General features: G+C 51.5%; 2 protein-coding genes across 2 annotated transcripts in view; one reads left to right on the top strand and one right to left on the bottom strand.

The window, feature by feature from the left end:
- Positions 1-1,559, bottom strand: part of LOC308233636 (guanylate cyclase D-like) — a gene marked incomplete at its 5' end in the record, with an annotated part of 31,205 nt that extends 29,646 nt beyond the window's left edge. Inside the window, 2 exons of the mRNA XM_080640621.1 lie at positions 577-1,326; positions 1,550-1,559. Of these exons, the coding sequence (XP_080496747.1) occupies positions 577-1,326; positions 1,550-1,559 (760 nt within the window). The remainder of the gene's footprint in view (positions 1-576; positions 1,327-1,549) is intronic.
- An 11,662-nt stretch (positions 1,560-13,221) lies between these two features.
- Positions 13,222-14,287, top strand: LOC308233302 (sodium/potassium-transporting ATPase subunit beta-3-like; the record flags this gene model as incomplete). Its single annotated transcript, XM_080640224.1, has 1 exon — positions 13,222-14,287. One exon carries the CDS (start codon positions 13,222-13,224, stop codon positions 14,065-14,067), a length of 846 nt encoding a protein of 281 aa, XP_080496350.1. The 3' UTR covers positions 14,068-14,287.
- Positions 14,288-14,623: the final 336 nt, after the last annotated feature.

Here is a 14,623-nt window from a genome sequence, read left to right as displayed (position 1 = left end):
AGGTCAAGTGTCACCTCCTCCAAGAAGCCTCCTCCGATCCTCCAGGGCCCAGCCCCGTGCCCCCTCTGATCCTCCCGGGCCTCTGCTTCTTGGGATGACTTGACCTCTCTGTCATAAGCACCTCCCTGTTCAGCACCCTGCAACCCAGCACCCAGCACGGCAGGAGCTTCGTAAATTCAGGAAGCGATCAATCAATCAATCCATGAAAATTCTGAGTCTAATTCCAAGAAACAAAGACTGGCTCCCACGCCCTCCCTGGGGCTCCCTTCCTTTGCTCTCATCCTCTTCTCTGCACCAGGCAAGGGCTAAGACAGCCCTGGGCTCCCACTCCACGGCTGATGTTTGAATCAGAACTCAAACTCTGCTGAACTCCTTGCCAGCTGTGTGACTTGGGCGTGTTACTTCTCTCCTCTGAGCTGCAAAGCGCAGGCCTCAGCAGGACTAGCTCACAGGGCTTCTGGGAGGTTGAACGCGGGGTCAAGTGCTCAGCCCATTGTCTGATGTGGAGGAAACTCCCCATCAGCGGCCACATGGAGTCCAGGCTGCCCACGGGAGGGAGGCACCGCGTACACTTACCTTTCAGGCTGTCCAGGCCACGCAGCTGCTTCAGCACCTCTGTGGCCCCCTGCTCCCCGGGTCCCAGAGACGTCACCAGCACCACAGGCAACCCGTGTGCCCTGAGGGTCACGGCCACCTGCCGGGCTGTCGCTGACCAGGCGTCCTGGCGGGAGGACACGATGGCCACACGAGCCCAGCCGAAGTGTTTCATGACGGACAGCAGCACATGGGCGGCCGACGGCAACGTGGGCACCAGCTCACCTCCTCCCAGAGGAGCCTCGCATGCCCAGGAGAAGAGGGTCTTGCCCCAGCCGTGGGCCAGCAGGGCTGCCGCTGGGCAGTAACCAGGGTTGACAGGGCCCACAAAAGCAGCTACGGTGTTCTGGTGGACCAGAAACGTGGCCAGGGCGTGAGGGGTGTCACAGCCCGTGGGAAGGACCACGGAAGCCAGCCGCGAGCCCAGCATCAGTGAGGAGTCCTGGTTGGCTCGGTCCACAGCCAGCTGGGCGGCCTCTCTGGGGAGAGCCTGGGCAAAGATGGGGTCACAGTCCCAGGGACCCAGCACCCCCAGGGTAAACGTCCCCACCCCCCAGGCCAGATTGGGGAGGGAGCCAGCCCACAGCAGGGCACCCCAAAGAACCACAGAGAAAAGCGGCAGGGAAGGGGCTCTCCTCGGACGGATGAAAGTGGACTCCCACAGATCCTGGCAAGTCTTCCCGGGTGGCAGCCTCCAGTACCAACCTTCAGAGTACAAGCCCCCGTGCGGCCCTGGGAAAGAGGATAACGACAAGGTCTCCAGCATTTTCTGCCAGCACTTTCGACATAATTTGGAGGCACCCTCCCTCCAGAAAATCAGCCTCCTCATTAGTAAAACAAGGGATTTGGACCCATGATGTTGGGAGACCCCCATGATGCCCACGCCTGGACCTGGGCTGGCGCTCGGTGGCTCAGCGTGTGGGCTCTGGAGCTGGAGCTGGCCAGACTCACTCACTGCTTCCCATCCTCGTGGCCCTACACCAGTCTCTGAAGTTTTCCAGCCCCATTTTCCTCTTCGGTAAAACGTGGATAATGAAAGCTACTTGAAAGGTAGGGGAGGGTGGGGGGAAGGGGGAGAGATCAACCAAAGGACTTGTATGCATGCATATAAGCCTAACCAATGGACACAGACAACAGGGTGGGTGAGGGCATGAATGAGTGGGGGGAGGGGGAGTGGGAAGGTAATGGGGGGATGAGGACACATATGTAATACCTTAATCAATAAAGAAATTAAAATAAAATAAAAAGAAGAAAGAAAGAAAGAAAGCTACTTGATGGAGTTACTGTGGACATAATGTGAAACACTTATCACAGTCCCTGGAACTCAGAGGTTCTGTAAATCCTACCTCTGTCCAACTATTGCTATTATTTCTTCCTGCACTCGCCCTCCAAGGTGGGCCAACTTCTCCTGGTGCCCCAGAGCCTCCCCTGCCTCTTACCCTCAAGCCCAGCACTGTTGCACAGCACCTGACCCTGCTGGAACCCATGGGTCCCACAGTGTAAGCAGGGCCTGGGGACAGGTAGCGCCCCCGTCGCCTGTCTGTGGCTAGAGGGCTCACAATGCATGTGCACCGTTCCCGCTCTGGCCCCCACACAGCCCTGTGCAGACAGAGGACTTTCTATCCTTACTGTACAGGTGAGGAAACACAGGGGAACTGAGTGGAGGGCTTCTGGACTGGGGGACTCCCCACTCCATCCTACTGTGCCAGGACCTCGATGCCATCCTGCAGCTCGGCAACTCCTGCCCGGCCTCTGCCTGCATCCCTAGCATTGCCCTTCTCCACCCACAGGACTCAACCAAGTCCTCCCACACTGTTCATGCAGCCAGCAGCCTTCCACTGTGGGCACCCCAGGAAGGCATGAGATCCATCCTCACCCTTCAGAAGCTGCCAGGCTGGTAGGGAGGCGGGTCCCAGCCAGGACCAGAGATGACCACAGTACGGGCGGTAGGCAGGGCCAGTGGGGAGGCTCTGAGGGCCTCCTGAGGAGGCTCAGGGAGGGCTTCCCAGGGGAGGCCCAACTGGAATTAGCTGACCCCGGGAAGCGTAGAGCGAGAGAGTAAGAGTAAACCCTCCCGATGCCAACAGTGATGGATGGCCTCTGCAGAGTAGCTCCTTAGAAATTACGTTCAGAGCAGAGGAATCAGAAGGGCCTTGGATGAATACATCCTACTTTTATCACTCACTAGCTCCTAACCGTAGGCAAGACGCTTAACGTCTCTGAGCCTCAGCGTCCTCATCTGTAACATGGAGCTGAGAACAGCCACCTGGTCGTGTGTGTGAAGACTGCAATGTGGAGAGCACAGTGGGGCTACTCGCTGCGGTAAGTAGGTAAGTGAGCAGCACTTACTGAAGGGAGGTAAGTAGGTACGTGCTAAACGGCACAGTTATCACCGGCATCGCTATCTGTGGGTCTGTGTGGGGAGGCAGGTGCACTGCGGTGTAGAGAGCTGGCTGGAAGGTGGGCATCTGAGTTTCAGCCCCAGTCCTGCCTCTGCCCCACTCAAAGCCTCGGCCTCTCAGCTGTAAAGAAGCCCGTTTGCAGAGCTGGCCAACTGTGGCTCCTTCGGGTCTGTGATACCAGGGTTCACCCAGCTAAGGGCTCAGTGACTTGGGAGGACGGCTGCTCTCCCGCCAGCCTCTGAGGAGCCCTCTGCACCCTCCCTCCTCTTCTGCCATGATGCTCCACGTGGTCTCCTAGCATCCCGGCCTCAGGACGAGTCCCTGAGAGGAGCTGAGCTTGTTCTGGACTCACAGAGAGCTAATCATTCCCGGGTGGGAATGTAAGCGTATGTGGCTGATACTAATGACAGCCACCTCGCCCTCAATTTGTACTTTCCAAAGCACTTTTGACCCACTGCTTTGCCTGTATTCCCTGAGGCCCTGAGTAGAGGCAAAATGACTGAGTGGGACAGTGACTGAGATCTCTCCAAAAGTTAGGGCTGAGCTGAAATAGGGTTTAGGTTGCCATGGCCCAGGCAAAGGCAAAAATCACCTCTTTTTATTGATTACCTCGAACATCGAAACTGAAATATCCTGGGAGAGCTAACCATCTAAACCCAGTCCTCTGTGTAAGGTGGGGAAACTGAGGCACGGAAAGGAGGAATAAGAAGGGCCTCCCCTAGGTCCCACAAAGCAGCAGCAGGCTCCCCTGGCCCCACTGTCCTGCTGACAACTCTCAGTGTCTGGGAATTCTGCATCTGATGGCCTGTAGGGACACACAGAAGGCTGAGGCCTGTGGCAGGGTCAGCCGGCTTGGGGGGGGTGCGTGGGGAAGGGGAAGGGGCAGTCAGAGCAGGAGCCAGCATTAACTGCAGCTCTGCTGCTGATTTGTGGGATGGAGTTCACATTTCTTCCTATGCCTCTGTTTTTCCATTTGTACTGGGTGGGCTTAACTTCAATGTTTAGGTCTCCAAAGATCCTTCAGCTCTGATGTGTGGGTTGTTAATAAATATCAAGAAATAGGTCTCTGAGGCTGGCCATGTCCCCTCTCCCAGGAGTATGTGGGCTGCCAGTGCTCCCACCTCCAGCACAATGGGCTAATGCACACCTTCCTGGAGAGATATCACTTGCATTTTTAACCACAGATTGTTTGGCTCATAGAGCCAAGTTCAAGGAGTTAGTCAACTCCATACTCTCATAACCCAAAAAGATGAAGATGCCTTTAACTACATTAACAGATAAACACCACCCCCCCCAAACCCCTGCGCAATAGGGAAGATGATAGGAACCCAGGGAATGAGGATGGGGGATTCCTGTCAGAGTCAAGGCTCCTTCCATCTCTGTACCCAAGGGTCACCCTCCTGACCCCCACCCTGGCCCTTCTTGCCTTCCTCGGAACAAGATCCCTGAAGACCCACCTGCCATTCTGTGCTGTTGGGGCTGACTCCTTGCCTCTTTGGGGCTCTTAGGCTCCTGCAACAGGGTCCTCGATGTCAAGCTCTTCAAACAGGCTCAGGGCTTGGAAGCCCCCATTGTCACGACAGCCTGTGTGTCACCATTCCTGCTGCCATAGGCTGCCAGTGACTCCTGCCTGAGGGCTTTATATATGGCTCATATTCCCTTACTGCCCCCCTCAGGAACCTGAAGAAGCCACTTGGAAAATTTGATCTGTTCAGTCTCCAGGCCTCTGGGGAACCAAGCCAGAAAGGAAGGAGGGAATGAAGGAGAGAGGACCTGAGGGAGGAAGGGAGGGAAAGAAGGAGGGAGGCAGGGAGGGAAGAAGGGAGGGAGGAAAGGAGGGAGGAAGGAAAGGAGGGAGGGGAGATGTCTTCAGCACTCCGGACAGCTCCAGACCTGGCTGGGACTCCCAGGAGGAAGGATGAGCCAGCACCAAAGAACCCAGCATTTCGCTTATACCACATGATCTCACTCATTTATGGATAATAAAGAACATTATAAACTGTTGAACAAAAATAGACAGAGGCAAAGAAGCATAGAACAGACTGTCAAACTACAGCGGGAAGGCAGGGGAGGGTTGTGGGGGGGGCAGTAAGAGATCAACCGAAGGACTTGTATGCATACATATAAGCACAACCAACAGACTCAAGACACTGGGGGTAGGGGGACAGGGCAAGTGCCGGGGGGGTAGGGGAGGCTGGGGGGAGGTCAGTGGGGAAAAAAAGAGACATATGTACTACCATTTATAATACCTTAAACAATAAAATAAAATAAAAAATTTTAAAAAAGAACCCAGCATTATTGAACACCCACTATGTGCCAACACTATTTATACAACCCACTGAGACAGGTATTATTATTACTGTATTCCCACTTTATAGATAAGGAAAGTACAACCCAGAGAGGTTAGGTAATTTGACCAAGGTCACAGAGCTAGTAAGTGGAGGGGTGATTATAGATCCAGGTTTCTGCTCATCATGACACATTGATTCTTTGGGAATTATCATGAAGGCTTTCCTATCTTCCCTTTTAGGGTGGATCCTTATGGGTAGATAGACACCACTCTCCAGTGGACTGTCAGCCCTTCCTCCCCCACCTGCTCTCTTCTACTTAGGTGAAATCAGCTTTCACTAAGTACAATAAGCATTTGCCAAGTGGTAGGCTCATACATACCCCCTCTCCCTTAACCCTTACAACAACCTTGTGACGTGAGTGTTATATTTTGCCTTCTTCACCTCACTTTATCCATTTAGCAATATTTACTGAGCACCAACTATGTTTCAGGCACTGTTCACTTGAGCTACATCAACAACAAAACAAAAAACCCCAAAGTTTTTGCCCCATACAGAGCTAGCTTTATAGCAGAAGTAGAGAGTGATGTGTGTGTCAACAAGCAATACACACGATAAGTAAGTAGATTTATCTTTTATGTTGGAAAGTGATTGGTGGCATAAAAAAGAAAAAGCAAAGACTTGTAATAATGTCATATTATAATCCATATAAGTGTTTTCCATAATTCTACAGAAACTTTATAATTATAATTTAACTAGAGGCCCGTTGCATGAAGATTCGTGCAATAGGCCTTCCTTCCCCTGGCTGCCCAGCACCAGTTTTCCTCCGGCATCCGGGACAGCGGAACCAAGCCATCAGCCCTCTGGCCGCAGCGGAGCCTTCAGTCTTCAGTCTTCAGTCTTCGCTCCGTGCCTGTGTATGCAAATTAACCCACCATTTTGTTGTGTTAATTTGCATACTCACTCCTGATTGGCTGGTGGGCGTGATAGAGGTAAGAGTAATTTGCATCTTTCTCTTTTATTAGTGTAGATGGTCAAGAAACACATTGAGTGGATGTGTCATAACTTAGAAATTATATTTTTGTTGGATATTTCTCTTCAGCCCTTATTTTATGCTGGAAAGATTTTAGAGTCTCTGTTGATGTGCCTGTTTTCTCTCAGATTATTCCCTGACCTTCCCAAACCCTACTGGGCTCCCAAAAGGGAGGTTAGGAAGGGACCTGTGTCCTGCAGGTGCTAACCCTGAAAACTTTACTAGTACTTCCTGGTATGCCCTGCCACTGGCTTCTGGCCAGGTTCAGCCAATTGGACACACTCTCAGGAGATTGGAGGACAAGAAAAGGGAGAAGCCAGGAGATCTCTCTCTCTCTCTCTCTCTCTCTCTCTCTCTGTGCGCATGCGCGCACGAGCACCTTGGACAATGTGCCAACAAAGTCTGGGTCTCCTCTCTGGTTCTGGCCTCTTCAGATATCTCTTCCTATGTGGCCCCAATGTCTAGAATCAGGTACCACCACCTCCTTCGTCCCTTTGTCCTTCCCCAGCAGGAGTGGGAGAAACTTCCTGCTGTTACCGATCTCTGAATGGCTTCCAATCCCAACACCTTTGCCATCACTTCCCCATTCTAATTTCCCACTATTGAACTACTGGTGAGGACTCTGTCTTCCAGAATGTACCCTGACTAATACCCTACATATCTGATTTGTTTGCAATTTCTCACCATTGCAAACAACTTTTTAATAGATACCATACTTTTGTAATCTTTTGATTTTTTTTCTTAGGATAAATCCTCAGAAATAGCCATACTGAATCAAAGAAGAGAAATGTTATTAAGGCTTTTGTTGCATATAGTTTCATATTGCAAGTTCCAAAAAATCTATTGGATCAAGATATTCTTTAGATAATGGAGATATTTTAACATGAACTGAGCATTAGCTATATGGATTACTTTTAAGTTTTTTGGGTATGATAATGGCAAGGTGGTTATGTAAAAAATTAGACATTTTTTTGAAGTAAGCATACTTGAATGTGTGTAAGGGAAAATGCCAAGATGTCTGGGGTTTGTTTGAAATTATTATACAAAAAAGAGGGAAGGATAAATGAAGTATGGAAAGAATCTAGGCCATGGTTGTAGTTGGGTTCATTGTACTATTCATCCTACTTTTGTGTATGTTTGAAAACTTTCATAATAAAATAGCATTAATACCCATTAAAAATGTACAAGTTTCTCCAACCAGCGTGGCTCAGTGGTTGAATGTTGACCTATGAACCAGGAGGTCACAGTTCAATTCCTGGTCAGGGCACATGCCTGGGTTGCAGGCTCAATCCCCAGTGTGGAGGGGTGCAGGAGACAGCCAATCAATGATTCTCTCATCATTGATGCTTCTATCTCTCTCTCTTCCTCTTTCTGAAATCAATCAAAAATACATATTTTTTTAAATGTAAAAATTTCACCATATCCTCCTCAGCATTTAGTATTCTGATTATTTCTACTTTAACTAGCATTTTAAGATATCATGCATTGCATTAGTTTTCCATGTTGTATAACAACTTACCACAATACTTAGCGACTTAAACAACATACATCTTAGTCTCTGTAGGTCAGAAGTCTGCGCACAGCTTAATTGGAACCTCTATTTAGGGTCTAACAGGCTGTGATCAAGGCACCAGTCGGGATAAGTCCTCATCTGGAGGTTCAAGTAGGGAAGGATCCACTTCCAAACTCCCTCAGGTTGTTGGCAGTAGGATTCCTGGCAGCCCACTTCATCAACGCCAGCAACAGAGCCAGAACCTAGTAACCTCCTGGGTGGGCTGGATGCTTCCCTTTTCCAAGAGAACAGTCACCTGGTAAATGACCACAGGACCCCTTGGAGGAAGATGTATGACATACTCTTTCCTCAAACGGACCCAGGATGACGCTCAGTCCAGAGCTCTGAGCCTGAGAGCTGCTCAGTCTGGGACCTGGGTCTAAGGCAATGCACCCACACGGTGATGACTCCAGGTCTCCACCCAGCAGACCTAGGCGTTTTCTTCCTGTGTGTGTCTAGCAGCACCTTGGAAGGCTTCCATGCACTTCCCCGGGAGACCCTGTGGTTAGTCAGCCACCCCCACAGATCCCTAACACACCCCAAGAACCAAGAACCACTCCACATCTGTGGCTTATTTGGTCATTGTGTTCATCTTGTTTCTGACGGTTAAGTGCTGCCATCTATCTGGGCTCCCATTATCCACACGGAGATCATGAACTTGGATTACAACTCCCCCTCCCCAGCCCCCCGGCCACCTCTGGCTTACAGAGGACAAGCATCATAGAGTCCTTCAAGGGTGGTGAGGTACCCCCACCGCCATGAATGTGTTCCTTAATGCGTTGGCGAAGGGCGTGTCCTCGGCTTCTTCCAGGGCTGTGAGCAGATTGCATGTAACAGATGCACTCCAACGTGTCCACTTTCCTGAGACTCAGACTCTCCTCCACAGCGTTCCAAGGACATTCTGGCATTTCAATGTCATTTAGTGAGGCAAGGGACCCCGGTGATATCGCTTATGCAGAGCAGCCTCCTGGGGCCCAGAAGGGGTGGGTAAAGGCAGGGAGAGGATCTGGTGGGCAAATGGAAGACATTGGCACAATTTTTCCCTGAGAGAGTCCATGGGAAGGCAGCCTTCGTCCATTTAGGCCTTGACAAAGAGGAGGTTTTCCCAGGAGCAGCTCGGGAGGTCACCTAAGGAGAAAGGGGTAACACAAGCAAATGTGCAGACCGGAGAGTGTCAGGCACATCTGGACGTTGGCTGTGTGCCTGGAGGGAAAGGGTCAGGGTCAACCCATGCAGCTGACAGGCAGGCCTAGGGTCAAACCGGGGCTCAAGTCCCTTCACCTGGAAGACACCCTACTTCTGAAGTCTGTCCATCTTCCTGGCTTGGCGTCTCCCACGTTGGCACCTGGAGACCTCAGCAGACTCGACTCACAGGGGTCCATCCAGGGCTGACACCCCCCGCTGGAGCCCCACTCACTCTATCCTGCCATCCACCCAGTAGCCATGGCCTTTCAGGTCCAGCTCTTGCCAGGGCTCATCTGACCAAACCTAGCCTTTAACCAACTTGTCCCGGAGCCCCATCCCTGCAATCAGACATGCTTCTGTGTCTGAGGGGGCCATGGTCTGGCGTTCGCCTCCACAGAGAAGGTCCTGGTAGAAGCACAGGTGTGCACGGAGCCAGAAGAAGTCTTTATCCAGCAGAGGGCACCAAGGCCCCAATAATTGGCCTAGAATAGAGTTTCTTGGCAGTAGAAAGCTGCCTGCAGGAGGGCGCACCTGCAGCCAGCACCGGGCCTGGCTGTAGCTTGTTGGCAGCTCTGGTGAGTGAAAGAATCAAAGACACAGAGGACCGGGTCAGAGTCTGTGAGGAGCAGGGGGAGAGGGGAGAAGCACAGGCTTAGAGACAGACCCAGCTACCCTGCCTCCAGGAACAGGGGAGCCTCGGGGAGGGTACTTCATAGCCCAGATCCCTGTTCCCTTTTGTAAAATGGAGAAATAAGTATACCTCCTGGTCTTGTCACGAGGATTAAAGGAGAGGCCCTCAACACTCACAGGTGAGGCATTCATGGCTCAGATGGGTTTGGATGACTTTCAAGTACAAGGTGGGAAGTAAAGGGGCCTCTAAAGTCCCTAATGGGGTTTCTAGGTGAATAGACAGTTAGGATACAAGTGGTTCTGGGGAATGAAGGCAGGTCTGGGCCAGTGTGGGAGTTCTGTGGGGGCAGCTGCTCAGCGGCGGGGAAGGTTCTTGGAGACAGAATTCAGTGAGCTCATCCTGCCACCTTGGGTGGATACCAAATACCCACCTCACAGCCCACCCAGGAGCTGCAAGTGCCCCTTCTTCATGTGGGAAATTAACATTTTTAAGGTGGAACTTGATGTTCACCTCCTCCGGCCACTAGGTGTGAATTTGCCGTCTGAACGAAGTGTTTCAGGAGGCTGCGCTTTTCCTGCTGCGTTCATGTCATGTGCTACTGTCATTCCTGATCTCTGCCAGGGATTCATCACAGGGACCAGGTCTGATAAAACGGCCTCGGAATGAGCTTGTGGGCAGGCAGCAGCCTGCAGAAAGCTAAGCCCAGTTCCACACACTTTAAAAAAAAAACAAGCAAACAAACAAACAAACAAAAAACAACAGAAAACCAACGTTTTCTGGAGCAAGTGGCCTTGCTGGGCTGCGGGAGTGTCCGGCCCAGAACACAAAGGAGCCAGTGGGCCTCACATGGAAAGCTGGCCCCCTGGCCTGGGCTGTGGCCTTGAGCCTGAGGAGGAAGCTTGTCCACACCACAGTGTCCCTATTTCAGAAGGTGGCGTGCGCGGGCCAGGCCTCGAGAATGGGAGAGGACCAAAGAGGTTTACTCTTTTTCCACTCAGAAGGTGGTGACTGGGACCTGCCACGGAGCTGCAGGCTAATGCAGGTCGAGCAAGCCCAGGCCCAAGCGTGGGCTGCCAGGGCCCAAGGCTACCTTTGGGCTTCAGCAGCCCCCAGTGCTGGGCACAGTGTGGAGTGGCACCTGCAGGGTCTGCTCTTCCACCAGCAGCACATGCCCACTCCCCTGTCCCAGCTCGAGCAGCATCTGGGCACTCATTCTAATAAACTTACTCTGGGCACCTCCCATTCATTAGTCCAGTTTGTTGACATTCGCCTCTTCATTCATCTGTGACTTCAACAGTTTCTGATCCCCCTACTCTATGTCGCTCTGTTGCTAGTTCCCAGGAAGACAGGCGACTAGGCCAAGGCCCCGGCTGTAGCCCAGGGAGGGAAGGAGAAGGTTGCAACCCAGTGGAAGGTGGCGGCACAAAAGGCGGTGGGAACAACTCGCTTTGGAATGGATTCCGTGGTCTGGTGAACCTCAGCCCCTCCCTTCCTCAAGCGTGTGTGGCTGATGAGCTGGCCTGCCGTTTCATCCCACTCTCAGCAAAATGACGGAGCAGAGAGAAGCCACACTGGGCAGCTGGCGAGACCCACCAGCTGACAGATACAGGAGTACATGGGAGCATCTAGGAAACCTTGAGCAGCAGCATGATGAGGAAGTGAGCCAGGCTTGTCAGGCAGGTCCTGGTCAGCACCCTGGAGGGCATGGGCCTGGGAGTTTGCAGCCCGAAGCACTGTCGAAGTATTGTCCATGCCCCCAGGGCCCCAGGCAGGGCAGGCCCGGCACAGTGTCTGTAGAACTAACTCGGGGCAGGGAGCAGGACCACGTGCACAGAGCCAACACTAGGCCCTGGAGGCCTGAAGCGCCCACTCTGACTCGATGTCAAGGGGTCTGGGCAGTGAGTCAAGCAGAAGGCTGCTCCTTCCTATACCATCAGACCACCAGCTGGGCATCTCCAAACAGACACTGCCACTCCTCGCTCTGACATCTGAGGCCTTCTGGCTTCCTTTAAGGGTGTAATACCTGTAATGGGGCCTGCCCTCTGACCCTGAGTGCCACACCCCCTCACCCCTGATATGCAGATCCGAGCCTTTCGTCAGAAATATGACTGTAGCCTGGCCCCCACTGGGATATCAGACCCGACCACATTCAGTTCTCCTGTTCCTTCTCCAGGACTTGAGCCGGCTGCCAATGGTCAGCTCCCACAGGCTCGCTCAGCGTCTCCTCCCACTGTCAAATGGCCACTATTGAGTTTTCACGGTGGGTAACGGACAATGTGGGCAGGTCAGATGTGTGTGGGTTGTAAATTCTGCCTCTGACTGACTGGCCTGTGACCTTGGGAGCCTGTCTTTTTACTGTGGAATGGAGGACCGTTGTGCCAGCCTCCAGGGTTGCTGTGAGGTGTGTGTGGGGTGACAGGTGCTCCTGGCACTGGCAGGGAGTTGCCCAGTAAATGAATGTTAAATCTAGATTCTGCAAAGCATAGGGCCAGACTGCAAGGTGCAGAACCTGTGGGTTTGATGGAAACGAAGCCAGATCCTAATCCACGGATGGGTCAGAATTCTCTCTTCCTACTGAGTCTTGATCCAAGTCCACGTGGAGAACATTCCAAAGGCTGGAAACTGGCAATTAAGGCCAGAGTAGCCTCCAAAGAGAGGAAGCAGTTTTTAGATGAACCTGAGTGCCAGCAGCATTTCCCAATGACAGGTGATTGCCAGTGCTCACAGCCTGGCTCTGTGTGTGTATGTGTGTATGTGTGTGTGCGTGCGTGTGCGTGTGTGTGTGTGTACAGGCACGGGTGCATGCAAACATGGGATGAGGTTGCTTGTGCAGCTGGTGCCCGCTCCCTGGGTTGGGCTTTGGCAGAATGGGATACCGCATCTGAGTGAGAGCTGCGTCTGATCTTCTGAGCTTCTTTGAGACAGAGGCAGCCAACTGGACCCAGCATGCCTCCTGGAGCCAGTCTCGCAGCTGCTGTTTCCATTACAGGGAGGAACCTGGCTCTGGTAGGGGCTCCCAGCTCCCAGCCCCAGGCCCGGGCACGAATGAGAAAGTGGACTCTGGGCAGGACTAGGAAAGGGTGGGGACCCAGAAACATTGACTCAGGAATAGGCTGAGAAAGCAACGTTGGGCAAGGAATCCAGGAGCGGTTGTCAAGTAGTAATGGGATAAGAAGGAGACAGAATTCAGAACAAATTTCTCATAGATGGGGAAGAAGTAGAAAACCAGGGAGGACAGAGAGAGACAGAGACTGTAGAGTCGGAAGCAATGGAAACAAAGAAAGGGAGAAAGAGAGAAATAGGTTCCAGAAAGAAAAGTTAAGATAGGAAGTAGATGTTCAGAAAGGGAAATAAAGTCATAGAAAGAGGAAGGAGCGGTTCGAGTGCCCGTGGCAGTGAGGAGGTGTCCTTGCCGTTCCACCTTCTGCCACCGTCGCCAGGCTGCGCTGCTGGAGCCAGGGACGCCCCTCCACGCTCCTCACCGCCTCCACCCCCGTGGCAGCCAGCCGCTCCCCTCACCCTCGGGCGCGCACACCATGACGAAGAAAGACAAGAAGTCCTTCAACCAGAGCCTGGCCGAGTGGAAGCTCTTCATCTACAACCCGACCACCGGAGAGTTCCTGGGGCACACCGCCAAGAGCAGGGGTTTGATCTTGCTCTTCTACCTAGTTTTTTATGGGTTCCTGGCTGCACTCTTCACATTCACAATGTGGGCTATGCTTCAGACTCTGAATGATGAAGTTCCAAAATATCGAGACCAGATTTCTAGTTCAGGACTTACGGTTTTTCCAAAATCAGTGACAGCATTGGAATATTCATTTAGTGTGTCTGAACCAGAGTCCTATAAAGGGTATATTGAAGACCTTAAGAAGTTTCTAAAGCCATATGCTTCGGAAGCACAGAAGAATCTCAAAAACTGCCATGATGATGGAGTCCTCTTTGAACAGAAGGGCCCAGTTTATGAAGCATGTCAGTTTCCTCTTACCTTACTTGAAGCATGCAGTGGGGAGAATGATCCTGACTTCGGCTACTCCCAAGGACACCCTTGTATTCTTGTGAAAATGAACAGAATAATTGGATTAAAGCCTCAAGGAAAACCAGCGATAAAATGCACTGGTAATTCTAAGGGTGAAAACACAACTCTACTAGCTTATCCTCCTGAGGGAAACATAGACTTAAAATGTTTACCATATTATGGGAAAAAACTGCATGAGAGTTATCTACAGCCATTAGTTGCTGTCCAGCTCAACTATACTGCTAGCAGAACCCCAAAAGAAGTAACAGTCGAGTGCAAGATTGTTGGATCAAAAAACCTGAAAAACAATGATGACTGTGACAAATTTTTAGGACGAGTTGCTTTCAAAATCACAATGCGTGCATAGTAGGAGTTAGAATATGTCCACAGAGTAAATGTTGTGTTGTCTGTCTTTATTTTGCATCAGCCGGACCTGACATTCTAGAATTAGGAGACCACCTGAGAGAGGTGGGGTGGTACATGACGCTGCGGTAACATTGTAATGTGCTTCCCGGTCGTAGTGTTCGGTGTCCTCTGAAGTAACTGCCTGTTGCCTCTGCTGCCTTTGGAACCATTGTACAGTCGTCAGACGGGGACTGTGAACACCTGATTCTGAACATGTGGGTCTTGTCCTATTTTTTTTATGTGGTTTAATTGCCAAGTGTCTAAAGCTTAATGTGCTGTGCCATGTAAATATTTTATAGATTTAACACTGGTTAACTGTCATATATTGATGCCAACCGAGTTTTAGGGGTAAAATGGTACCTGACCGACATGAAGTGACTTTATAGCTGCAAGAAATGTGTGGGGAGAAGTTCTGTGTGTGAGGAGGAAAAAAGAAAATAAAAGCGGATTTGAAAGGTTAAAAAAAAGAGGAAGGAGGGAGACTAAAGAGAATCAGAGGCAGAGGGGAAGAGTATATG

This window comes from Plecotus auritus, assembly GCF_963455305.1.
Source record: "Plecotus auritus genome assembly, chromosome: 9".
Taxonomy (NCBI): Eukaryota; Metazoa; Chordata; class Mammalia; order Chiroptera; family Vespertilionidae; genus Plecotus; species Plecotus auritus.
Note: the sequence above shows the minus strand (reverse complement) of the source record. Positions and strands in the feature narration are given on the sequence as shown.